Source organism: Plutella xylostella, chromosome 14 (genome assembly GCF_932276165.1).
Source record: "Plutella xylostella chromosome 14, ilPluXylo3.1, whole genome shotgun sequence".
In the NCBI taxonomy this organism is placed as follows: domain Eukaryota; kingdom Metazoa; phylum Arthropoda; class Insecta; order Lepidoptera; family Plutellidae; genus Plutella; species Plutella xylostella.
Window position 1 is genome coordinate 1,747,208 of NC_063994.1, and position 26,783 is coordinate 1,773,990.

The following is a 26,783-nucleotide window of genomic DNA, read 5'->3' on the forward strand; positions in this document are numbered from 1 at the left end:
TACCAGGAAAGCAGCCATTACCAGAAGATAGCTTGGAACAATAGTACTACGATCAGCATAATAATATATAACATACCAGGGAAGCACACATCTCCAGGATAGTAAAAATGCGTCATCTCTGCGTGCAACAAGCCCGCGTCTCCTGGTAGCGTCGCTCGTTCGGCATGGATGAGCGGGCGCGGCGCTTCGCGGGACTTGGAGCCTGTTGATACCTGAGGATAGTGTGGGTATATTGGTCAGATGGTCCGGTTATATTAATGACATAATGTTAAACAGGGTGTCGGTAAGAAATACAAGACAAGACTAGGGCGTTTCAACGTGGTGAAAGGTTTGGCCAGTCGCATTAGTTATGTCAGTTGCTGACTCCCCAAGGTGCGCCAGGCACAGCCACAGAGGTACAGTCATTAATTCTCCATACATCCAGGGGGTTAGTAAAAGGGCTCCTACACAAGAACCGTCATTCTTGACAACTTGTGTTCTACGAAATTAAAAACAATAGTTGCACAGCGTTTTCGAAGTCATTTTGGCAGTCAGCCTACGTCAAAAGCACAAGGTTTAGTTTGAAATAGTTATACTCTAATACGTTTTTAATGTGATTTTGTAATGTTGACCAATGTATATAAGTGTGCAGCGTATATAAATAAATACTCTTTAGTTTGTATGAACTTACCCTGTACACCGTAAAATCATCTATCCTAAGCACGAGGCACGTCGTCATAAGTTTTCCTAACTGTTGCAGTATTCTCGTGCGCGTCGGCGAAGCTACAAAAAGAAAGGTAAATTAGAAAACGCATACAAGGATAAAAAAAATACATTTATAATCCCTTATTCTTACGCTGAGTTGCAGAAAGGTACTTTACGCTAATATCGACGTCAAATGTATTTTGCCATGCCTTACTTTGACCGTATACGGGCAATGCAGACTAATGCCGACATCAGCTAAAAAAACCTTTCTGCAACTCGGCATTAGTTATTCATCCAATCCAAGTTATTCCCCCGGCACATATAATGATGTGTGTAAATAAATTCGTTTCTAAACTTCCTTTTACTGAAACCCTACCAACTAGGAATCCCAAAAATAGTGACGCCGACGTGATAACAACACGAAACAGTCTCCAACTACCAAATACTAAACACGGGTAAATTGCTCTGTTTTCACAAAGTTCACTGATAAAACTCCACCCTAACGTAACGTTACCTTGTGAGGTGGCGGTGCCGGCGGGCGGCGCGGCTGGAGGCTGGCTCGCCGGCTTGTGGTTCAGCCCGTTGGACACAGGCTCTTCGGACTTCTCTTGACTAGTACTCTGTAAAGAGTCAATGAATGTTTGTGAAGTGTCGGTGGTAGTACAAAATGCTGAGAAAGTTTAGCTACGAGCTAATACTGAAATACTACATTAGAAGTTTCCATAAAGGCGCCATGTCCTGTACATGGCGCCTGATACAAAAAAGCCGAATGTGGATGACTCGATGGTCATTCTGAATCCCTAGTCTATTCTCTGTGCAAATGTTACTGCACCTAGTTCTCTTGAATGGAACTTTTGTGCATATCCCCAAGTTCTGCACCATTTAGCACATCTTTAAGTACCATTTTTGCAACAAGCTAATGATCCATGAATGAGATGTAAAAATATACCTTATGGCTCGGCGTTAAGGGTCTCGGGTCCAGCAGCTCTAGCAGCGAGGCACAGAACTGCGACAGCGACTGGGACAGCCATTGCGTGTGCGGCGTGGCGGCTTCCCTGAAAGTAAATAACAATTAGATTGAATACAAGGTTGTCTGGAACAAGATCGCCATTTTTTTACACAATACGTGTTAGTATACAATAAGTTTTGTAACTTATTACAGTGAGTTGAGGACAGTTCCGTATGGAATAAAAAGATCCCCGTTTTTCTTGTATCATCATGACTAAAAGTATCACAGTAACCCATGACGTCCTTACCCTTTGGCTCGGGTTTCCTTCCAATGAAGGAAGTGTTTTTAGGCCGAGTCCACCACGAGAAGCCTAGTGCGTGTTTGTGGACTGGGGATCTGACGACCGACTGATGAAATGGAAACGTCACATGGAGCGAAGCTGTTGTCACTCCTCCCTTTTCAATGGAGGAGTGGCACCACCTTCAATCCTCCATAATGGTATACTATGATAGTGACCTGTAGCCGCGCCAGTGCCTCCGGGCGGCGGCGGCGCGGTGGTACGTCACTGCAGAAGCAGCCGTATGAGCCATGTATTAGAGTGTATAGTGACCTGTAGCCGCGCCAGTGCCTCCGGGCGGCGGCGGTGCGGTGGTACGTACACTGCAGAAGCAGCCGTATGAGCCATGTATTAGAGTGTATAGTGACCTGTAGCCGCGCCAGTGCCTCCGGTCGGCGGCGGCGCGGTGGTACGGGAAGAAATCGGCCTGCAGGCTCGCCAGTGTCACCTGTAGGGCGCCGCCGCCGCGCAGGGACGGCTTGTTGGAGCGCCCAGCTGCGGAATAATACTCGAGTTATACAGGGTACTTGAGTTTTATAGCAAAAGACGTATAGTAAACCGAAAGAGGCGGAATCAGCTCGTCATTCTAGATAAGTAATAATAAAAATGTGATTGCTATTGTGACAGCTATTCGGCATAGCTGTCAGCCGACAAAAATAAGTTTGGTTGTAGGACAACTTCCAGTAAAATTTCCTATCATTTTGTTTTTCAGTTACATAAATGTATACTGTGTATACAGCATCTGAATCAGAATATGTACTCACGTCCAGGGTCATCACACAGGTGCAAGTCTATCCGCGGCGCCAGCAGATGGTAGGAAGTCTCCCTGACATCGTGCTTCGCGAACAGACGAGCTAGAATGTCTCGGTCACTTGTGGAGGATCTGCTCTGGATCTGTTCACGGGGCTCTTCTACCTGTGGGATAGAAGAGAGGTTTGAATGAGCGTGTGGCGCCATCTATCGTTAGCGGTATGGTTGGTGGATGTTGCATAAAAATATACAAAATACTGTGTAGATAACCCTACCGAGCATTTTATCGTTATCGCTTATGTCTTAACAGAGCTATTATAATAGCGTACCGTATAGGTCTACCGATCGCATCAGTGATATCTCTTTCATAAGCTTTACTATTGCAAATTCTAGAAATAATAGCTACCGTACCACCATTTTCTATTAGCATCAACTATGCATAAGGTGCGTTTAGACAGTGGGGAGAGCGAAACGGCGATATAGTGTGTTTGAAAACGACGGTTTGAATGGCTTCCTCACTCCTTTTGTTTCACCGGAAGATGGCGCTGTAAGCAAAAATTACGATTTCACTAGTTCCTCGATTCGGCCGCCTTATTTTGTTTTAAAAACCTTACCACTAGATGGCGCTGCATACAGTTTCACCTACCTTCCTAGCAGCCTTAGCTCTAGTGGCCTGTGCCGTGGCTCTCTTGACCGGCTGTGCTAGAGCCGCCACGCAGGCGAGCGCCGCGCGCAGCTGCCCATCGGTGAAGGCCCACGCCGTGGCCTCGGGACGGAAGACTATTGTGTATGAATGTAGCTTACTGTATAGTAACCCTAGCGAGAGCGTCAGGGTTGGTTGTTTTTTAGTTACCTATATAACTATCGTGATTTCTAGAAATAGCGACGCACCACGACTATATATTAGCATAAACAATCCATAGGTGCGTTTAGACACCGACGCAAACTCGTTAGAAAACGATTGGCTCCTTCATTTGTTTCCCAAACCTCACCGCTAGATGGCGCTGTATACAGTTTAGACAGCGACGCGACGCCCCTCGTTTAAAAACGACGGTTTCATCAGCATTTTTTCGCTCCGGCTGCCTTCTTTTGTTTCACAAACCTCACCGCTAGATGTCGCTACAGTTTCACCTACCTTCCTAGCAGCCTTGGCTCTAGTAGCCTGCGCCGTGGCTCTCTTGACCGGCTGTGCTAGAGCCGCCACGCAGGCGAGCGCCGCGCGCAGCTGCCCGTCGGTGAAGGCCCACGCCGTGGCCTCGGGACGGAAGACTATTGTACTGTTACTACTACTATTGAACGTAGTGTACCGTATAGTAATCATAGCGAGCGCGTCATGGTTGTTTATAGCTGCATGGTTCTTAATTTAGCTACCATACCACAACCACATTTATTAGAATCAATATTCTATAAGGTGCGTTTAGACAGCGACGCGACGCCCTTCGTTTGAAACGACGGTATGATCAGCTTATACTGCTATTACAACTACTATTGTACGTAGCGTACCGTATAGTAACCCTAGCGAGCGAGTCAGGGTTGTTTGTTTCTACATGATTCTTTAATTAGCTAAGTAACCATCGCAATTACTAGAAATAGCTACTGCACCATGATTGTATGTAAGCATCCACAATCGATGAGGTGCGTTTCGACAGCGGGCAGAGAGCGGCAGCGACGAGGTGCCCGTGTGTTAAAAAATGACTGTTTTACTAGTATTTCCTCGCTTCGATCAGCCTCTTTTGTTACTCAAACCATACCGATAGATGGCGCTACATAGTCTTCTATATCTAGCCACCTACCTTCCTAGCAGCCTTAGCTCTAGTAGCCTGCGCCGTGGCTCTCTTGACCGGCTGTGCTAGAGCCGCCACGCAGGCGAGCGCCGCGCGCAGCTGCCCGTCGGTGAAGGCCCACGCCGTGGCCTCGGGACGGAAGACGAGGCGGGAGCCGAGGACTGCGCAGTCTGGGGAGGGAAGTGGGGGGTTAGAGGGGTTGATGGACTTGTGGAGATAGATAGGTTATCCGAGCGGTGGTGAGGGGTTCGGCAGTTGCTCTCCATTGCCAGACATAGGGCGTAGAATTGGACCCGGCTTGATGAAAACACTCTTGGCAGCAATCATACAATTTATTAGGTAGGACCACTTTACAGATCAAGAGGGTTCTTCACAGTAAGAGACGAAACGTAGGGTATAGTTTCTAGGACGATAGCGCTTGGCGAGTGCAAGGCAAGTGAGGGAGTGCAGCTCTGATCCCACCACCAGTGGCGGCTGCACCTTAAGTGCGCCCGTGCAACGCACTACCATTTAAAAACCTTTTAAATATGTACCTTCCTTCTTCCTAAATCATACTAGGTCCCAACTCCCAAATCTTTAAAAAAACTTCACAAAAAATACCAATATAACAACCGTAATACCTACCCTAAACAGAAATTACATAAATCTGATTATCGTTACGATTTAAATGAAATCGAGCTTGCCTATTTTGATTTCTACTGCGAAAGAATTAGATCTTATTTTTGCTTGAAGAAAAACGGCCTCGTGCGCTCGGATTGTCGCACGGAGCGAGCTCCTACATGTAGTATGAAACAGGATGGAAATCGCCCGGCGCGTGAGACGGAAGATGCTCAGTACAAAATGTATGCAGTTCTAGGATAAATTCGTGCGCCGCACGCGACCGGAAATTGCCGGAATAATACGAATGACGCCACGGGACTCGGGAGGCGCGGGCGGCGGTGGCCTTGACCGGTGGCGTGACCGTGACCTACAAACGATGCACTTCATGCACTTGTCAAGTCATTGTCGGTTTCACCTTTCGCGCGCGAATACGTAATTAATTTGCTAATTACTTATTAACTAAGAAAGTAGTAAAGATTTCGTGAGTGTGTATCTGTGTCTGTGAGTGAAAATGAGTGCAAAATACAATATTGACTTCATTAAAAGCAAAAGGACATTGCAAAATAGACTGGACATTAAATCTGCTGGGCCGCCTCGGCCTTTAGTGCAAAACAAAAAATGAAACTTATAAGTAGGTACTTACCTACCTGAATTTTCAAAAGTGAAATGTTCAATAAAAAGAAATGGTTATGTGGTTGTGGATGTGAGAGACTAAATGCTTTATTTTGCTTTCCGTGTGTTGTTTTCGTTTCGGCGGAGAAGCTATTTCGCGTCAATAAATAAGGTAAAATATACTTATAATTTTTTTACTTCTAATTGTAATAGTTAATCTATTTTTCTCCAAAAAATGACTAAACCCATAAAGTGCACCACCGGGTATCTGAGGCACCAGCCGCCACTGCCCACCACCCGCCACGCGCCCCACCATAGACTCTGTAGAACGGCGCTGCTGCGCTTCGTATCCGGTCGAGTCAGAGGTTTCAGTATCATGACCTATTCTATTCTATTCTATTCTCTGTGGGGGTGTAAGTACCTGCACCTGGCTCTCTCGAATGGAACCTTTGTGCATATCCCCAAGGTCTAAACTGCCTTCCTAAGCTTGGACCATTTCCACACCACGCTGGTCCACTGCGGGTTGGTGGGTTCACATATCTAGATGTGCTAGATCTAGATATGCAGGTTTCCTCACGATGTTTTCCTTCACCGTAAGAGCGATGGTATACATTGTACTTAAGTTAAAAGAACTCATTGGTACATGTCAGCGCCGGGATCGAACCCGCATCTCTGGCGTGAGAAGCGGGCGCTTACCCGACTGAGCTACCACCGCTCTCTATCATGACCGTAACCATGACTACTGACATATAAGACGCTCCAAGAAAAGCTGATACTATACTTATAGAACATAAACAAGGCGTCCAGGAGACGCACCATTATATTACAAATCAATGAGCATGCCATACCTGACAGTCTTTTCTTAATAACAATCCGACAGAGAGCGGTGCCCAACAACAGTCGTAGAGGCGGCAAGTTGGCGGACGCCGCGCCCTTCGCCTTCGCTTCTATGCGCGCGCTCTGCCACTCCAGCTCCTGGAATGTACGGGGTGATGGGTGAACAAGGGTTTGGGTGAAATGGCAGAAAATACAGGGTGATGTGAAAAAAAAGGTCTAGGTGCAATGGCGGCCATTTTGAATTGCATAGAGCCTAGAAGTTAATTTTAGCAACAGTTTAAAAAGCAACCGAACGTGTAATGTACAGCGGAAAGCTGGTGGCTTACGAGTCACCTCAGTCTGACTAGTCTGTCATATATGTGTTGTTGTGTGTATATTAAAACGATAACAACGGCCGTTTATAGCGAAAATTAAATTAACTTCTAGGTTCTATGTATTAAGAGTAAGGCTCTAAAAATTTAATTAGCATGACAAACAGTTATATCAAAAACGCAGTAGATAATACTTTTTTTAATTGAAGGCAACCAAGCGTAGACTTAGAAAGATCCAGATATTTGTGATGTATACAGCCTTCTTCTAGAGTTAGATACGTCACCGTGGTTCGTGTGGTATGGATCAGCCAGTCAGATTAGCATTAGTCACTGACTGCCTAGAGTGCCCCGGACCTACATAAGGTTCCAGTTGCTACGTCAGGGAGACTCCTTTCATGCTTTGTTTCGTATTATGCGTACTAAAAAATATAAATCCGAGGTAATAAGGTATGTTATGGATTTCCTTTTGTAATAACTGTGTTTGTGTGCAGTAATGTAATCTATCTAAGCTTGCGTACTGCACCTTAAATATCAACAGTTGTCCTGTGTCCGGTGATTTGATTCTAGTCAGTCTTAAATCTCCTTTCCGCCCCTCCGGAGTGCGCGACTCCACCGTCACTCGGGAGATCTGGAAATATAATCAATTATCATCTAAAAATCAATATAATTATATTATGTTGTGTTTGTTTTGTTTTATATTAGATGTAAGAATGAATATTATACTTGTATTTCAGGAACGATTCACGTCTAGTTAGGCTCATATACTGCCTTTAGCAGAACTATATTTAAACCAAGTGTGCCTTAGTGAAATATTATTAGTATGATATAAAATATTTTCAATAATACTCGTTATTTACCTGCACACTGCTGCTAAACGCATCACAGCAGAAGTCAATAGTTACTTGATTCACAGCCACAGATATGCCATCTATCACCTGAAATTGAAAATAATAAAATGTGTAATATAAATATAATGATAATGCCGTTGTGACACTCTGGACAGCAACCTTTATTGGTTTTGTTTGTTCTGTATTAAGTATTCTCTTTATTTTGTTGTTGTTTCTTTTTCTGTCTCAGTGTGTCAAATAAATGTATCTTTCTTTCTAATAAGATTAGTACGCAAACTGTGAACTGAGACAAGTGCCGCGAAGGTCCCAGATTCGATTCATAGAACTAGACACAAATCACGCAAGTGAAATACTGAGTGAAACCCCCGGTAAAACTAGTATATTTTTTGTATTAATGTGGACATTGCTGAGAAAATATCTTAAGTCAAGGTGATTATTATTTATTTGACGATTATTGGTAAGCAGTTACAGCTCTCTATAGTCACATTTATCGACTTTTCCTTTTAGCATTACAACATTTCGAGTACCCTGATTGCTTAGAATTGTACAACGAGTTACCCGAGCAGCTATAAAATAAAAGCTATAGGCTAGAGTTCACAAACAGTTCTTTCGACAATCAACAACCCTAGTAAATTTGACTAAGGGTGGATTCTGGGAAACGTATTTCCAGAAATCTACCTTACCTTAATAAATTAGATTTTTTACCTGCGGTAGTTTAAATTCTCGGATACCTATACGTTTCTCAGAATCGTTCGAATACATAGGATAGGATACATTTTCAGATTGGAATAAACGCAGTTTTCCGATGCCAGAAATTATTTCACCAAGTGCAGCAGCTTCAGAACATCGTTTATTGAATAAAGCACTGTATTACCTTGTGTATATAGCTGTATTTCCCCGGCATGGCCATGCCCGCGCCTGCCTCGCTATTGATTGGTCGAGGCTCCTCGCATACTTCTAGCGCTATGTGCACCTCGTCTAGATTCTGAAACAAATTTTTAATATATTTTAAAACAAAGAAAGTAAAGACCGATTGAACTGTCCGTTGTTTATCGTTGATTCATCATCACAACCCATAATGTCCTCACTGATCGGGAAGCTTCCAATGAAGGAAGGGTTTAAGGCCTAGTCTAGCATGCTGGCCTTGTGCGGGTTGGTGGACCTCAACACCAACAAGCTTGTGCTGAGAGAGTTGTCGGGTAAGTGGGCAACCCGACTGCCGGATGTTTTGACTAGGCTTTACGACAGCTACCGAAAAAGCAACAGAGACCCACGATACACATACCTATCCGAACCACGAAAGCGCCTAGAAAATATTCACTTCAAATCGGATGTTCGGCCCTCTGCTAGCCATTTTAGAAGGATTTAAAATGGAGATCATTTTTTAGCTTGTATAATATAACACAACATCTAATTACACACCTATGTACATCCTAACTAATATTATAAATGCGAAAGTAACTGTGTCTGTCTGTCTGTCTGTCTGTCTGTCTGTTACTCTTTCACGCCAAAACCACTGAACGGATTTCAATGAAACTTGGTATACATGTCGCAGGCAACTGGTTTAATCTCCTGTTTGATTGAACCACTAGCCCGTTCATTGGATGGCGCTGTTCAGTTGTATGACTAGGCCGAACGTTGATTGTACAAGCGTCACAAAACGTCCAACTAGTTAGCTGACTTAAAATCAGTCAGGTGGTGAATAAAACAAATATGGCGTCTAACAGCTAACAGCTGACACAAAAAGCACCTATATTGTTAGTTTTTTGCAAATAAATTAGCTTTAAAGTGCGTTATTTGTGTTAAAATAGTGTGACAACATGGATTTACCTATTATTACGCCGCGGGCGGATAGTTTAAAAAAAAAATGGGGCGAAACTGGAACGAAATAATTATGAACAACAATATGAAGGTACGTTTATTGTTATTGTTTAGTTAATTTGTGAGATGAGAGCTTTGTAACATAGTCTTTTTGTTGACTCTTGTCTGGTGATGTTCACCCTAACCAGACATTACGAAGTTGCTATCCCATTCAACGACTTCGCTGAATGACGTTCAGTCAAGACGTCGAACGTTACAATCAACGACTTGACGAGTTGTCCTTTAGTCATACAACTGAATAGCGCCATCCAATGAACGGGCTAGTGGTTCAATCAAACAGGAGATTAAACCAGTTGCCTGCGACATACATATGGTCTAGACCCTGGGAAAGAACATAGGCTACTTTTTATCCCGGAATTCCCACGGGAAAACTTTTTAAGGCGAAGCGAAGCGCGCGGGGACAGCTAGTATATTATAGATAAGTAAATTATACCGCACATGAGTGCAAGGTGAGGTCTAATTAGAAGTACCTATTATTGTAGGACTCGGTACTGGCTTGTAAGGCATTCTCATCTTTAATTTAACAAATTGCTTAGTCACAAATTACAGGAGTGCCCACGGATTTGACACCCACTGAGGTGTTAGTAATTAAGACACCTACTTTAATTATAAGGTAAATGCGTAAAGCTACCAATTTGTGAAAACATGAGGTTGCAGTAAATGACCCCATAACTAGGTCAATAATAGATAATTATATTTTCAAAGAACTAGTGCAAATTTTCTTATATTATTGTAGTAGAGTCGACAGTAAATTAGATAGCAGTTCCGAAAATTTTGCATAAAACGCTGTGCTGATAGGCTTTTGGTGCCTTCCTAAATACAATATGACTTTGTCCTCAATCTATTTCGGCTCGGCCATGCATACAGACGATCTAACATGTAGATTCAATTTGAGAAATGGCTTTCGCAAGGATTGATAACATATCGACGTCGTGGTAAAGGATAGCCTGCGTTTCACACCTGTGTGGTTCTTGTGGTCAAACCGAATATAATATGACAGTTAGGCAGGTATATGGTACAAATACAAAAAAAAAAAATACAAAAATTGTTTATTGTCTTAACAAAGATTTCTTAATAACTAGTAATTTGAAGCCTCCTTTTAGGCGTTGGAAACGCCTGTGCCAGGAGACTCCGCTCTTCCTGTATATCTTAAGCGTTTATTACTGACTGATATGGTAGCCCCTGTAGTATATAGAACATACAAAGTGTTTGTAGGAAGTTTATAAATCAGAGTGTCAATCTAACGAATTTCAACTTATTGTGTTAGCTAAAATCTGAAACTCTTGGTTTTTATAACAGAATATTTCCGTTTCATATACGAATTTCAACAGTTAAACAACACCTATTGTCTCAAACTCAAAACAAGGAGGTAGCACCTTGACATAGAAGAATAATCATCTATGAGATGAGTAACTTGCATGCACTTGATTTGAAAGAAAATACTGTAATTCAAATGGTAGGTACTTATTGAGATATAGGTATAATTGACAGGCTTTACAGGGCAGTTTGTGTTTAGTGATTGTATCTCAAGTTTAAAGTAAATTAGACTATTTTGATTTTAGTAAAGATACATTTGTATGTTGTTGTTATGTACTTATCCTTTCAATTAACTACATAATAATTTATAGCAAGATATGCCTCAAGAGAGTAGGCAACAATGAGCGTTCACATTATCAAGGCTATATTTGTCAGTATGATTGTGTGAAGTCAAGTGTTGTTATGAATTATTCATGATCTCAGAATATGGTTAAATGTTTTTCAGCTTGGTAGTTTGAAGGAAAATATTAAGTAGTATAAAAAAACTAAATTAAGTATGTACTTAAGCGATAAGGTTTCCCTACCTGAAACAAATGAAAACCCTATTTTAATACCACAAGAAGGGAAGACTATTTAATAATGTAATTGGTTTAAAATTTTGAAATAAAGAAAATCTATCCAAACACTTGTTTTTAAAATTTCAGTGTATTTGTTCAACTGTTGAGGTTGAGTCATCTATTGGTTCCTCTAACACTGTTATTTTTAGATTATTTAATGAACTCCTAGTCATAGATAAGATAAGGACAAAGTTAAAATAACTTTTTCTTTTTACATTCTATGTTAGTTGAATACAATGAAAGTATTATTTACCTATGTACAGATCTCTAACTTTAATGATAAAGCTCCTTTGGTCCACTTAGTCTTCATGAAATGGTGATTTATATTCCTGTGTTTTAATGGTATTTAATTTATTTAAAAACAGAGATATTTTTTATTACATTCTGGCACAGATTCTGATAAAATATCACCTATAAAAGCTTCTTTTATAAATGTAATTGTCCAAATCCAGACAATGATAGTGCAATATGAGTATAAGTAATTGTGCCAAGTTTCATTTCTATCTGCTATAATTACATTTAATGCACAATAACTATAAATAACTGAAGAGGTGAACCATAAAATACCAAATAGGATCAATACATTGTAGAAGTTGGACAAAGTGAAAGCTATTTATGGATGTAGCATTTAAAGGTTTCATTTAATGTGTGGGAATTACCTACTGATATCAATGATGATGATGATGATTGATGTGATGATGAGGAGACAAGGAAAACTTTTTAACTTTGGTTATTTGTACAGATTGCAGATCTATAATTTGTCATTTAATTCTAATACACCGTGCATACCATTAATGCGCCTTATCAATAAATAAATACATATATAAAAAAATGCTTTAAGACTCCAATAAGCCAAACTTACCAGAACAATAGGAACAGTTTTGAGTTTGGTCCACTGTATACGGAAGGTGGCTCGGTTGCACCGGGCAGAGGTGAGTCGCAGCCAGCCGGGCAACTCCAGGAGGTCGGTCAGCAGGTCCTCATCCAGCGTCAGGTCATGCAGCTCTCCGGACCCTCGCAGCGCTGATAAGGATATCTGCTCCGGAGACAGGTTCTTTGTGAACCTGTTGAGGAGTTAACGGAGTTCATGTCATGATGGTGGCATGTTTTAGTGATGATGTATTGTTTAGTAGTTTTAGTAATACTAAACAAAGAATTTAAGTCAACAGTTGGGTGAATAGGTCAGTAGCTGGGCTGAACTCGTGACAAAAGGATTAAGGACACGTAAATACACAAAGCTCGGTATAATAGCGTGACATAAATAAAGTAATTAAATAAATTTACTGGAAATAATCTAATTATTTATCTGTCATCAAGTTAGAGACGAAATTGTAATGGAATATGGTACAAATTGTGTACACAAACCTGGAGAGATGTTTTAACAGTTGGTTCTTGATTATAGTAACCATTTTAAAGTTTAAATTTAACTAAAACTCTGGAATATAATAAAAAATCATTATCACTCCCACAATAAAAATCCTGAACTATTTTTTTTTACTGAAATGAGTGAATGGAAAAGCGATTGATTGAATGAAACAGAATAAACGTCAAACTAGGCAGCGTTCAAAATTTATAAAGCAAACCGGAAATGATATAATCGTACTCAGAATAAGGTATTTGAAGCCGGATCCGCATGTTGATGTTGTCTGTGTTGCGCTTGTGTAGATGCACCTTGGGTGAAGCCTATGTCCAACTTGCTTCAACAGTGGCCCATATTTGTGTGAAGTGTCGATGTTTGAGCAAGCTTGGGATCCACAAAAAAATGTATGCTTTGAACTGGCTGGAGTAGGGTAAATATTTATCCTGCAACGGGCAGCACCGGAAACGGAAATGTCAGAATAGAAAATCAAGCAAACTTGGAAACGCGCGATTTTTTGTTTACGGTTGTCATGCAAAATATTGATTTTTGGTTGCATATTTCTAATCTAGTATTTACATAGTTGTTTGTTTATCTTATTGTGAAAACGAACATATTCCTGTTATAGTGATTTCAATAACTTTTTATTCTTCCAGATAGTAAGTTATCTTTATTCACTATACTAAGAAAAATCTTATAATAAAGTTTTGAAAGTTACCTATCTTCAGAGAACAAAGGCATAACTATGTATAATTATGACTGTTTGAACCGTAGTTTCTTGATGTCTTTATTTATCTCTGCTTGTAATGTACCCCAAGTACGTATTTGAGTAGGTAAGTGTAGAAACTGTTGCCATATTTGTAACTAGGTCTCAGGAACATTAGTTTTCCTATAAGTAATCTATAGTAATTCTACTATAGTCTTAGGTAAACCCGGTATTATATACTATTATTTAGTAGTCTTTGGGTAGATATTCAGGCACGTATAACGAGTAAACTTGTAGGTAGCCCAGCTAATATGTTTCTAAACTTTTTGTTAACAGTATCTCACCAGTAATCTACGCACGCTTCGTACCTACATCCACAATAATGTCACGGCGCGACAGCCCAGTAGACACCTTGCTTCCCACCGACTACTCTGCAGGAGACTCTAACAAAATGAACCCAAAAACTTGCCAGGAAGAAAACAACAATGACATAGACCAACTCTCCAAAGACTTAACAGCAATGGGATGCATAGTCGACGCTGTAAAGAAACCTAACATATGCATAGAGCACTGCATACACGAAGAATCCGATTCGGAGGAGCAAAACGACACTGTGATAAATAACGAAGAAGACGGTTATTCCGATGAGTTTGAGGATGATAAGAGTGATGATGAGGGTATAAAGGAGATTGATTTGGAAGATGAGCGTGAGCCTGAAGATGAAATGAAGAGGACGATGACGCTGATCAAGAGCCAGTCGTCGACGTCTACGAACAAGCCGCCGAGGTCGGTGGCGGGGTCAGTGCGGTCCTCTAGCTATGGGTCAGTATAATCATATATAATGTCAGTTGGTTTGACCTGTTACCAACATTTATTTGATTAAGTATAGCCAAGGTAAAATATTGCCATGTGTATAGCATATGCTTTATATCTTAACTTGCCCTATAAGAACTCTATTACGCCTGGAACTTGCCCCCAAGATGATCCACCCCTGTCACTTCTGACCACAGCCCGACCTAGCCCTTTTGCCAGTAAGGACACTAATGTCATGTCTCGATTCCCCCTTTCCTGATCCGGAAGACGTCTTACGTTTGCCTATTACAGATCTTCTTTCTTAAACTATTACCTCCAGAACCAGTTCATCTTCTAGAGGACCATGTTTTCCCTAACTCTGTAACCACGCACAACTTTAAAATGCACGAAAACCCCATCTTAGTTTAAGGACTGTTAAGTAAGACCCTACCTAGGTAATAATCTACATCTATCTTTCCAGTTCTCTTCCCGTGCCAAAAACGAACCGAATAAACATGTCGTTCACGAACGACCGACTCAGAGAGATTGAGCGACACAACCACATACTGCTGAACAAGATAATAAGCGCTAGAAATGTGCGCAAGTCTTCGATACCGCCGCACGGCACCCCGGCCGGGATCAAACCCGTGCCTGCCGCCGCCGTCATGAGGAGAAATGCTCAGAGGAAGATTGATCATGATAATATGGTGAGTATTATGCGTGTTATTGCTTACGAGTATTGTCCCCGAAGGAAAGTTACTTGTAAAGCTGGTTCTATGTACCTACGCTTATTTATGAGGAGAATGTAAGCAATCCCATCTTTTCGGTTAGTGTCATCTTTATGCTCTTATCTAATTTATGATTGGAGTAGACCATCAGGCTGATTGACCATCCCTTGTACCATAAAAGACAAAGATTTGCGAAAGCGTTTCAATTAATTCACAGATGGAAATGGAGTTTCCAGATTTTCCTTTCACTGTGTCGTTCGTATAGTTCGTATAGTTAGGAACTAGATGGCGCTACTGGTCGCGTAGGAAACTGTATTCTCGAACCAAATTGATTTACTGTATTTGGAAATGCACTTAGTTGCAGAATTTATTCCTACATACCTACATGCATACATACATATGCCCACATCTGTCTCCCAGAGGGGTATGCGCAGACTATGGACCTCCACATGCCACGACCTACATCTTTCGCTTCCTCTACAGCCATTAGTCTCCTCATACACGCTCGTCGGTTTCGAAAGCTCCTAATGTGGCTTTTCTTGATTATGTAGCCTATTTGGACAAAACCATCCATCTCCGCATCATGAATAAAATAGGGTTAGGAACACTTGTTATAGTAGTAAAGGGATTGAAGAGTCACTCAAAGAGGCAAATTTTGTGTACCCCTATTATAATTGCAGACAATATACACTATTAACACTCTAGTTCAAAGCTCAAATTCATAGTTCCTCATTCTAATAATCCTTTTACCATCAGATTCTACTGAAGAAGCTCCAGCGTACCAAGTCGTCTTCATGCAGCCTCCGCCGTTGATACACAGAGGGCGCCACAAGGGCGGGCGCTGGGACTCCACTACTGAATAATATAAAACTATTTCTTGTTATAACGCTATTGTGTGCCTTTAAATATATATTTATTAACGTTTTTATGCTGAGCTGTTTTATTTATCGTAATAATTTGAAAGGACAATGTAAGTTTGCTGGTTTGCTTGAAGTCTTCCGATCCTGTATGAGTTCGCTCTAAGCGATAAGGCCGCCTATTCTATTATGTTTTCTGTAGGGGTGTAAGTACCTGCACCTGTGCATATATATCCCCAAGGTCTAACTCTAAACTGCTTTCCTAAGCTTGGACCAGTACAAACAATATTAGTCTATGGCTTGGATTGGACCACTTCCCACCACGCTGGTCCACTGCGGGTTCGTGGGTTCACGTTCACGTCTCTAGATAGGTACGAAAAATCTAGATAATGCAGGTCTCCTCACGATGTTTTCCTTCCCCGTAAGAGCGGTGGTATAACTTGTACGATGTACGTACTTGTCAACGTCGGGATTCGAACCCGCATCTCTGGTGTGAGAAGCGCTTACACAAATGGGCTAACACCGCTCTTCTATTTTACAGTCATCATCATCATCAGCCTATAGTACTCCACTGCTGGACGCGATCTATAGCTTTCCACAGTAACTATGACGTAGTTACTAAATATAGTTTTGTTACTATTCATTGATTCTCTCGCAATAATATTGCAATAACAGCACAAGTAAACAACAGTTTACCCTCGGCTTTCCTCGTCCAGGCACCGACAGAGAAGTCATCGGACCAGTGAACTGGGGTCGACCACCATCTAACCATTTACAATGTACGAAGGAACATGAATAATCAATGTTTATTAGAGATTTTTTTAACGCATAACTTTATTTGTAGATTTGACTGCTTGGCTCAGTGACTGTGTGGGTGAGAATCATGGAAGTAATAAGTAATAAGTGAAAGTTAATGTCAGGCAGCGCTATCTTTGGCTTGTCATTTTACAGAACCTAAGTCCATGCACATAAGAAACTGGGCCTGAGACTCAAATACATAACTAGATGGTGGTACGGGCACGGGGGCTCATGTGGTTAAACCTTAGTTCTATTTACAGCCTAAGCATATGATAAGTGGTACTGAACGTGTTAATTGATCTTGACGCATCTTTCTTCATACAATGAACATGTGAATGTGTGAATCATTGTCGCACGCGGCAACAAGCAGATAAACTCAGAGTAATGTCTGTAATTGGTACATGTTATTGATAAGTACCTCTCTAACCTTTCTTTTATAAGTGTATTGTAACATGTACTGTTGATGTGCCTTATATAAATAAATAAATAAATAAATAAATAAATGCTGTTGCTACGGCAAACGCTCCAAATTCTCCGATCCATCAGTGGAAATGTCTAGAATGGCTTTAGATAAGACTCCACTGGCCTTTTTTCATCAGTTTTAGGTAGTTATGTGGATGGCAATTGGACAATATGTAAACTATAATACATCTGGCGTCAACTGGATGATAAAACAGCAGGTGCCTAGGCAACTTACAAGCAACATTTTGTCCTAAAGCGGAAACCTTTCGGCATCGGACAGACGTATTGCATTCAGTATTCTTTGTATCTGTAGAAATTCATACAAGTGCGTCCACTTCCTTTCTTCATACATTTATGAAAGTTTGGTCTGATACGTACGCTACCGATAGGTGGACGCTTATCTTTAAAAAAAAGTGTCGCAAAATTTCATCCTCAGCATTTTCTGCCATGTTTCAGTTATTTCAGATGGGTATCTTTATAGGAAAAGGTGTCAGACAACTGTATTATTTCATTTATTTACTTTAGGATAATGGTGTAGAGATTAAAAGTCGTATGAATCATTTTATTGATGTAACGGTACTTATGTTTATCAAGTAATTGAGCTTGCTTTTGATTATAAATGTGTCACTGAAATTACCTGAAATTATAATTCCTACCTTTAGTACTTACCTTATACTTGTAAGTAAATGTTGTAATACGATTTCATCGGAAACTAATTATTACGTAGAATAACATTATTATTTACCTACTTATTTTTTATCTAAAGCAATGTTCTATGGAATTCTAATATTATGTAGGTATAATATATGTAGGTATTTACCTATTATTTATATAAATTGGCGCCTGTCTTATCTTGAGTTGATTTACAGTTAACTGCACCCTGTTGAAGTGTAAATAGATTGATAAGATAGTTATAATTTCACAATGTTATTTAAAACATCAGTCTATTAATAGCTAGTTTGTGAAAGCGGAAAATCACCTCATATGATCAACATAAGTATCTATACTTATCTACCCTAAGGAGTGCATATAATATGCTCCTAGGGTTCCGCTCATCTCGCATAATCTTTATTGACCAAAACTCATTTCGCATAACTCGTATGGTCTAAACTTTTTTGGCCGAACCATCACTTTGCCAAGACTTATGTGGCATAAGGCTCGTTTCGTCTAAAACTCTTTAGGCACAATCTTTAAACACCTAAGTTTCGTTTGTTCAAATTTATGTTCGTCTATACCTATGTATAATCTTGTTTCTCCTAATGTTATCTTAATAAATCATATATTAAGTATGTAGTAAATGTACAAATTGTAGTATTTTTCTCCTACATCCCGAAAATCACGATGTTGTATGATCAAAAAATCGAAAGTTAAAGACCAATATAATTATTACAAACCTCATGAGATTGAAACCTAAAAATAGGTGCGACGACGAGCAAAGCGAGGAGGAGCGTGTTAGGTGCACATGTTCATCAAAACCAAAGCGGAGCGCAGCGAAGCGGAGCGGAGCGTTTTCCAAACAGCGGAAACAATACAAGGCAGCAGTTTGCGCTATGTAGGGAGACGCTCCGTCAAAGTTAAAGCCAAACGAATATTATTACTTTGTATAAACCTAATAAACCTATGCCATCGCATTATTAGATTTTTTTAATTTAATTAATTAATTATTAGACTATTCAAGATTTGGCCATACCATTATTAGGCTAAACAATGTTATGCGAAATAACTTTTTACTAAACGAGATTTATGCCATACGATTTTCGGCGTAACGAGACTTTGACCAAACGTTACTATGCAATACAAGATTAGGCAAATAAATCTTATGCCAAAAAAGGTAGAACCATGCTCCTAGCATGTAATAGCTAGAATCCAACAACTCTTTTTGTGTAGTAACTTAGCCTTAACACCTTGCAGGTACCTGCTGCATGTGAAACGTATGTATGTATGTATGTACAATTGTACATAGCTATGTACCTACATAGCCACAGCAAGTACCAGCCTCCACAAAGGCACATAGCGGGCATACAAATGGCTGCATTATTAATTTTACCACATTTACTGCATTCTCACTGCAATTATTTTACCTACCACACATTCATTGCCTGGGTAATGGGTGTCAGTGCTAACAAGTGTAGGTATAGCGGTTCGGTATACTAAATAACAACCACTAACTATAAAATATACTTATTTCCCACCCGACAAAGTTTACTTAGGACTACTGCGATCCGTTAGTATTCGTCATCAGACAAAATATGAGTATACTAAAGTCTGTTTTTTAATCTCAGATACTAATATAACGCGATTAAGTGACGTATCGTTATTGAACCGTTCAGAATCTGTCAATTTAGTATTTGAGATTAAAAAACAGACTTTAGTTATGTGGTAAGTAGTGAAATTATGTAGGCGTAAGCAGAAGTGCAGCTAGTAAGCGGAGTTAGTAAGGTAAGGTTAAGGTAGTAAATTAAGGATTTAAGGTATAAAAGACAAACCTAACTATTCAATCGAGCTCCGTATTTACTACGTCTATAGATTCATACAGACTTCCTTGCGTGGAGCATAGGGTTAGGAGGTCTAACTAAAGACATCTACACCATATACAGACTGCAGATAGAGAGACTCTCTCTCTTGATGGCTCGTTGACCCAAAGTGGATCCTGGCCTGCGCTACCAAAAGACGCCACTTCTCTCTGTTCTGCGCAAGGTCTCGCAAGATGGAGAGACCATGTGTTACAATTAACAACATCTAACCTTTAAAGGATATGAGAATGTGTCGGGTGATAGCTAAACCATTCCACGTGGATTCATTGGCACGTGTGATGGAGAAATGACACATTGCTTACTAATTGGGTAACAGAATCAATAACAACATTAATTTAACGAAGGAAATTGATTATCGCACTGCTTACTTTGTTATCGATAGGTGCTTACTACAGAATAACGAAGGTTTGCTGATACTTTTGTAGTTACTTTTGAGACTGGGAAGTATAATTTTATTAACAGAATAAATATTAACAAATATCTAGATAGGTAAACAAAGCTACTATTTACTGCCGTTCAAAACTACTAAATATTATTTAAGTATACACAAAAAACAGGGGAAACTGACGCCCGCCGCTTTTTTTACAGGATTTTTCCAAGTTTTCTTTTGTTTAATGGAAATCTATGTTACCAGAGTTTCATAACAAAGAAAAGATGTTGATTAGAATTTGATACAACACACGTGTAAATATAAATCTATCCTCGTATCGACCATCAATATATCTACATACCTATAACTATTATTGAATATTGTATGCAACTATGCAATAGGAACTTATAGGACATGCTTCCCCCTAGGGGTTCCATTGTTGAATACAGAGAGGGGGGCGGGGAAAGCCTTTGTGTGCAGTAGACGTGCAAAATCGATTGTTTTGGCATATTTTTTCTGCTTACGTAGAAGATTACGACTTTTAAACGCGTGCAAATTTTACGTTTGACAACGTCATATTTAATGCAATACCTATACAGGGTGTTGCAAAAAGCTGCACATGCTAGTTTCGGCTTAGTATACCCTTGTAAATCTTTGCAACACCCTGTATAGTTACAGTCTTAATATCAATTATATACGTAGGATAGGTACCTCGTTAGTTCCTTGGATTTATGAACTTATTAACTACTTAGCTCCTTTATTATCATTACAAGAATTCAGTGCTTAGCGAAATGTATTTTTTGATTAACCTATTTAAAAAAAATATAAATAAGTTCTCTGGCTTTTGGCCTTAGCAGAGACTGAATATTAAAATTTATAAATACACAACAACAAACACGTCACTACTTCACTAAACTTTACGTTCACTATGATTATATAAATGCCTCTTCTAATGTAATTATGTCTTGACCTGTCACGGAGCATAGTGAACTAGAACTTGCAGATATAATTAGTAGGTAAATACCTAACTTGACACCGTTGGTAATAAGCGGGCACCTACACCTAAGTCTAGTTCCTAGTATTCTAGTTAGTATCTATGTAATTTACGTATTCCCACTTATCTAACAGAGCTTAACGCTGGCGCTAATCACTTTTCAGAAATCAAACCTGCCATATTTTTTTTTAGTTCCGGACTACAGCTAAACAGCTGCGAACTACGCGCCCAAATGAGACCTTTTTAAAGAACCTTCATAATTTCATAGGTATGGCCATAGAATAATACAAGACTAATGTGTATTAGTCTATGGTATGGCTGTATCCAGGGGCACTTAAATCGACTATAAACTTCTGATGCATTTCAGAATACGCTCAAAATCTATTTTATTTGTTTTTTTTATTATTATTTAACTCTTTATTGTACAACTGTACTTAAATAAAGCTAAAAGCATTTTCTGCCAGTCAACCCGCAGGAGGTACAGGATAGGATAGGATAGGATAGGATAGGATATACCACGGAAATATGTGCGTAAAAAAAAATAATGTTGATAAGTACATCGCTGCCTGCCACATGCGTAGTTGACGACCGCACTGGACAATAAATTGATAAGTTGTTCCCAGAAGTCACACACGATAGATATTAATGCGTAATGTGTTTACCTGAAGGCAAAAGATACGTATGTTACATACTTAAACATATAAAACCTAAGCATTTACGTACATGTCGTACATACATACCGTATGTATGTACGACATGTACGTGTGTTGATAAATTACCCGTAAATCGTACATATGCTATTTCTTTCATGGTGAATATTATGACGTATGTAGAAACGTAAGCACGTCATCAATATAGACGATAACGTGTTATATTAATTTTTAACCATGAACTGAAAATGCTTAGGTTTTTATTACCTATTATAAATTGCACATAAAAAATATTGTACAAAGGCGAACTTAATGCTACTAGGCATTCTCTACTAGTTAACCGTTATCGTGGTTTTGTATGTTTAAGAGTGTCGTGTGTGTGTGTTTTGGTCTGTGTGTCACATAGTGCATGTATTTAACGTAAGTATGTATTTGTGGCAATAGGTGTTGTACCTATTCGCCATTGATAGGTACATATAGGTTTAATTATGCAGTTATTTATTTTCATACAGTATATTTTTTATCACGATAAGTGACTGAAGATATTAAACTGGATTTATTGATTATACCAGATACAGATATATGTTATCAGAGGGAAGAAACCCAGACTGTTTATGCGACGATAAAAATGATAAAACCAATGTAAGACTGGAGATTGAGATCGTAAAATCATTTAATTCAACATTGTAGTTGTCTTCTAGGTAAGATATGATAAAAATCTGTGGACTTTCTGCGTTTTTTACAACGTAGAATTAGTGGGCACTTTTGATGGGTATCGAAAAAAAATACAGGTTGTTGCAAATTGGTAAGAAAGTGATAAATTTTGTTCTAGGACTTTTTGAAATTCGGATTTTAAAACATGCTGTAATTAATTAAATACATAAAGGTCCACTTGCGCAGACCTGGGTTAGCGAATTAACTCGGAGATATTTGACATAAGAAGGGTTAGATTATTAATTTGTCTTGCATCGCTGAAATATGTGCGCTAACCTTGGGATAAACTCTTAAATATTTAACCCCCCAATATTGGAGGGTTAAGACGCTAACCCGGCTTACGTCAAAAGAAAAGGTTTTTATCAATATTCTTGTATTCGTTGGAAATGTTTGATTATGATGATTAACTCATCATTCTTATATTTTTCCACTATCTAGCAAAGTAGCAAATGGTCCCACTTGTGAAATTAAGAGCACGATGGTGTGGTTACATACATATATGCTCACGACTATGACTGTAATGTAGTTACTCAGAGGTGACTCACTCACTTTTCGCTGTACATTTTTGTACTCACGTGATAGGTCGCAAGCCGTATCGCCGTTTTTGAAAGAGTACAATGCACTTTAGGGTACACATCTAGATCACGATGTTTTTTTCACCGTAAGAGCTATGGTATACATTTTTGGAGATATTGCGTAGAGTAGAAAATAATACTAAGAGTGGACAGAATAATAATAATTTATTTACAGAAAATAAGCCTACTTATACGCGCGGTGCTAACTTAAATACTCGTGGCGTTGGGAATGCACGGGGACTCGTTCCTTTTCTGCGCTGTCGGAGGCTCTCCTCTCCGAGCTGCCGCGGTGACGGTGGTGGTCGCTGCTGCTGCTTGCTTGAGCTTGCTGAACTGTTATTTTCGGAACTCCCTCTTTGTTTCCAGAAACAGCTCTTTCAGGGCTATCTTTGCTGTTATCTAAAGCACAACTTGCAACCGCGATGTGTTCAATAAAATCAATACTTGCTGTTGTTATTGGTTGAGTATTGCTTGCTGGTATGGTTAGATTGAAGAGAGCTGCTTATGATAAGGTTTTTGAACGTTTTGTGGTAAGTAGAATGTGTGGTAGTAAATTGCCACACATTGTACTTAAATTCCAAAGAACTCATTGATAATATTGGTATGTCTGCGCTAGGATCCAAACACGCATCTTTTGTGTGAGAAGCGAGCGCTTACCCGACTGAGCTACCGCCGCTTCTTTTAAATTTTTTATAATTTTCGTAATGTATATCTACAAGGAAATCACAAATATGACACTTTGTAAACAAAATACAAATTACTGACAGATTGCGAAAATGGAAATAGAGAGGGATAGTTTTATCCAAAGACGTGAGGTGAAATAGAAGACAATGTTTTTTACGGCAATAGAAACTTGGTCCCTTTCAGCCTGGAACGGGACATAGATTCACAGAGTGCAAAAAGAAACGTCAGGTTAGCTAACTCAGGGTTATTTTCCATTAGCGCAATCAAAAGTCCGGGTTAAAATTTTACAAAGTTAAGACCTGGTTTCACATGATTCTGTTAGTTACAGTCTCAATAACGGATTTGCTGACGACGCGTTTAAGGATTATTACCCTTGTTAACTGGATGAGTCCCACGACGAAAATCTAACAGGCCATTCATAAATCCAGCATTATGTGTATCATTCACTCATTTCCCTCACACTTCACTCAATATTCTGTCATATTCATTGAAATTTGTTGTCTATGTCTCTGTGATTTCAAACAACCTCAAACAACCAAACTTTTTGGTTTTGAGGTTGCCATGGTTACTATTTCTACCGAGGTTGTTTTTTGACATCCGTCATTGAAAATAATATTATTACGCCATGCCCTTTGAAAAACAATACAACGAACAAGATGGAGTGTCAGTGCAAAAGAAACTTCTCGGGAAATAACATATCAATTTGTAAGTAAGATCTTATTTTAAAATATTTTGTTAGAAGTTTTTTCACTTAATTCAATAGTTCTCATTAAGTCATTAGGTTTAACTTCTTGAATCTACCTCTGTGGTCTAGTGGTAGAAGCTCAGCTTCATCACCCAGGGATCCCGGGTTCGATTTCCAGGTAGAGCCATCAATTTGTGTTTCTATATTGCGGTTCCAAGTTAGGTTAGGGCATTAAATTTAAACTTTTATCTCGGTTTGACATTATATAAAACCCAGACAGTATTTCGCTTAATTTTGTATGTCACACAACATCTAGTTCGTATATTGTTTATCAAAGGCTCTGTTCATTTTTCCATCTTGAATCTTGACGGAATGAGTGACAAGTAAACAACCCGTTGCCTGGTTACCGGTCTTAACCAAGTCTTAGCGGAACCCCACAGCAGCAATCAAGTTTATCACCCGATCAAGGGAGTTAACCCCGTGATTTAGCATGGTGGGACACTCACTAACCTTAACGGTCCAACATGTAACCAAACCGAGGTATTTTTAACCTAACCGAATGGTGTGAAATTAGGCCTAACCCTGAGTTAGTTACCTCTGAGTTTATATTTTTAACCCTGTGATCCACGCAAGTGGGCCAAAATGTATTAATTATTATTATTATTATTAAATTCTTTATTGCACATAAATTTATTTGTACATAGGCGAACTTAATGCTAAAAGCATTCTCTTCCAGTTAACCTTGGGCGTTGTGGAGAAAATGATAGGTAGTGCGAAAGTCAATGAGAACAGTTTAATTCTGTTTAATATCTATTGTTTAACACTAGAATATATACTTACTTATACATAATATCATAAAATAAACGTAAAACATATACTTATAAATACATAATATATATACCTACATACATAATTTAAATATATAGTTACTATAACAAAAAAATAATAATATCATCGCCACACTTACAAACTACAACAAAACAGATAAACTATATATTAGATCTGCTGCTGATTGTTCTGTTTCTGGAGGTAGTGCAGACGAACCTTAGACTTAAAGGTTTCTATGGACTGCGATTGCCTTATATGCAATGGTAACTCGTTCCACAGGCGAACCGCTGACACGGTGAAAGAATCCGAATACCCTGCCGCATTATGCTCTGGGGTCCGAAAGAGCAAATTTCGACTTGACCGTTGAGGACGATCAGTAAAGTCAAAGAATGAGAAGCGATCAGTTAAGTAAGAGGGGGCACAAGGATTATAAACTATACCATATACTAGGGAAACAATATGAGCATTCCTTCGATGACGGATGTTGAGCCACTTGAGTTTATTACGAAAATCGGTGACATGGTCATACTTACGCAGGCCAAAAATATAGCGAATGCATAAGTTGAGCAGACGGTCGAGTTTATCAAGTAGCTCTTCGGTGAGATCAGGGTAGCACACATCTGCGTAGTCAATGATAGGGAGCAACAAGGAGTTGACTAGCGTAACTTTGGTCGAGTATGGCAGGAAATTCTGCAACCGTTTTAGTCCATGCATCGAGGCATAGATCTTGCGACTAATTTCCGAGACATGCAATTCCCATGACAGGTTATTCTGGATATGAAGACCAAGGTTTTTAACACTGTCACAGTAAGGCAAAGTAACCCCATCGAAGATTACAGGTGGTAGTGGGCCGTTTCGCAGTCTAGCCAAGTGATACCTGCTGCCAACAAACATAACCTGGGTTTTAGAGGGATCAACTAGGAGACCGTAGTTTGCTGTCCAATTTTTGACTGCATCGAGATCAGCAGTCATCCTGTCAATAGCCTCCAAAACATCACCGGGACCACAGGAAACATACAGTTGCAGATCGTCAGCGTACAAGTGGTAAGAGGTGAACTTGAGAACGGATACAAGCGTATTGATAAATACTGAAAAAAGGATAGGGGAAAGGACACCGCCTTGAGGCACGCCGGCTGTGACATCACACCAGTCAGATTCAATGTCATCGGACCGGATGCTAATAATAATTATTAATAATTTATAATAATTAATAATTTAGTAGAATAAATTAAGTACATAAGTACAAGTAAAATAGTAAAACTAATTAAGTACACAAAATGTATTCATAATTTAGTAGAAATATATACCTATCTATACGGAAATAATACAATTTTAATTTAATAATAAATAATTTGAGTAGTTAAATAGAAATCTTTGTTATAAACAAAACAAAACCGTAAATAAGCCAATTATCAATATTTTTTTAGTAAGCCCTAAAACGACTCTTTTATACAAAAGACATCAACGCGCGTTCAAATTTCTCACAAAAAGAAAGTTCTGCTATGATAATTCTAAATCTTCTAATCCTAACCAAATCTAATAAATAATAATGTCCTCCTAGCCGAATTTCGACCACGGCGGC

General features: G+C 39.3%; 2 protein-coding genes across 2 annotated transcripts in view; one reads left to right on the forward strand and one right to left on the reverse strand.

Moving 5' to 3' along the window:
* The window catches only part of LOC105392986 (UHRF1-binding protein 1-like), a 42,910-nt gene extending 29,908 nt beyond the window's left edge, over positions 1 to 13,002 (reverse strand). The window contains exons 1-13 of the mRNA XM_048625329.1: positions 12,833 to 13,002; positions 12,330 to 12,531; positions 8,587 to 8,697; positions 7,722 to 7,799; positions 7,388 to 7,492; positions 6,565 to 6,691; positions 4,514 to 4,674; positions 2,735 to 2,885; positions 2,339 to 2,465; positions 1,634 to 1,739; positions 1,199 to 1,304; positions 671 to 762; positions 77 to 212 (exon numbers count right to left, since the gene is read on the reverse strand). Coding sequence (XP_048481286.1) covers positions 77 to 212; positions 671 to 762; positions 1,199 to 1,304; positions 1,634 to 1,739; positions 2,339 to 2,465; positions 2,735 to 2,885; positions 4,514 to 4,674; positions 6,565 to 6,691; positions 7,388 to 7,492; positions 7,722 to 7,799; positions 8,587 to 8,697; positions 12,330 to 12,531; positions 12,833 to 12,876 — 1,546 coding nt within the window. The 5' untranslated portion in view covers positions 12,877 to 13,002. The remainder of the gene's footprint in view (positions 1 to 76; positions 213 to 670; positions 763 to 1,198; positions 1,305 to 1,633; positions 1,740 to 2,338; positions 2,466 to 2,734; positions 2,886 to 4,513; positions 4,675 to 6,564; positions 6,692 to 7,387; positions 7,493 to 7,721; positions 7,800 to 8,586; positions 8,698 to 12,329; positions 12,532 to 12,832) is intronic.
* A 271-nt stretch (positions 13,003 to 13,273) lies between these two features.
* On the forward strand, positions 13,274 to 15,978 carry LOC105391177. Its single transcript, XM_011562615.3, has 4 exons — positions 13,274 to 13,483; positions 13,867 to 14,352; positions 14,804 to 15,029; positions 15,807 to 15,978. Exons 2-4 carry the CDS (start codon positions 13,913 to 13,915, stop codon positions 15,861 to 15,863), a joined length of 723 nt encoding a protein of 240 aa, XP_011560917.3. The 5' UTR covers positions 13,274 to 13,483; positions 13,867 to 13,912; the 3' UTR covers positions 15,864 to 15,978.
* The last annotated feature ends 10,805 nt before the right edge of the window (positions 15,979 to 26,783 follow it).

What these genes read in the sequence shown, in the direction of transcription:
- LOC105391177 (XM_011562615.3), top strand. Translation starts at nt 13,913, where the DNA reads ATGTCACGGCGCGACAGCCCAGTAGACACCTTGCTTCCCACCGACTAC. An exon ending in GTGCGGTCCTCTAGCTATGG is followed by an intron (nt 14,353 to 14,803) that starts GTCAGTATAATC and finishes CTATCTTTCCAG; the next exon opens with TTCTCTTCCCGTGCCAAAAA. An exon ending in AGATTGATCATGATAATATG is followed by an intron (nt 15,030 to 15,806) that starts GTGAGTATTATG and finishes TTTTACCATCAG; the next exon opens with ATTCTACTGAAGAAGCTCCA.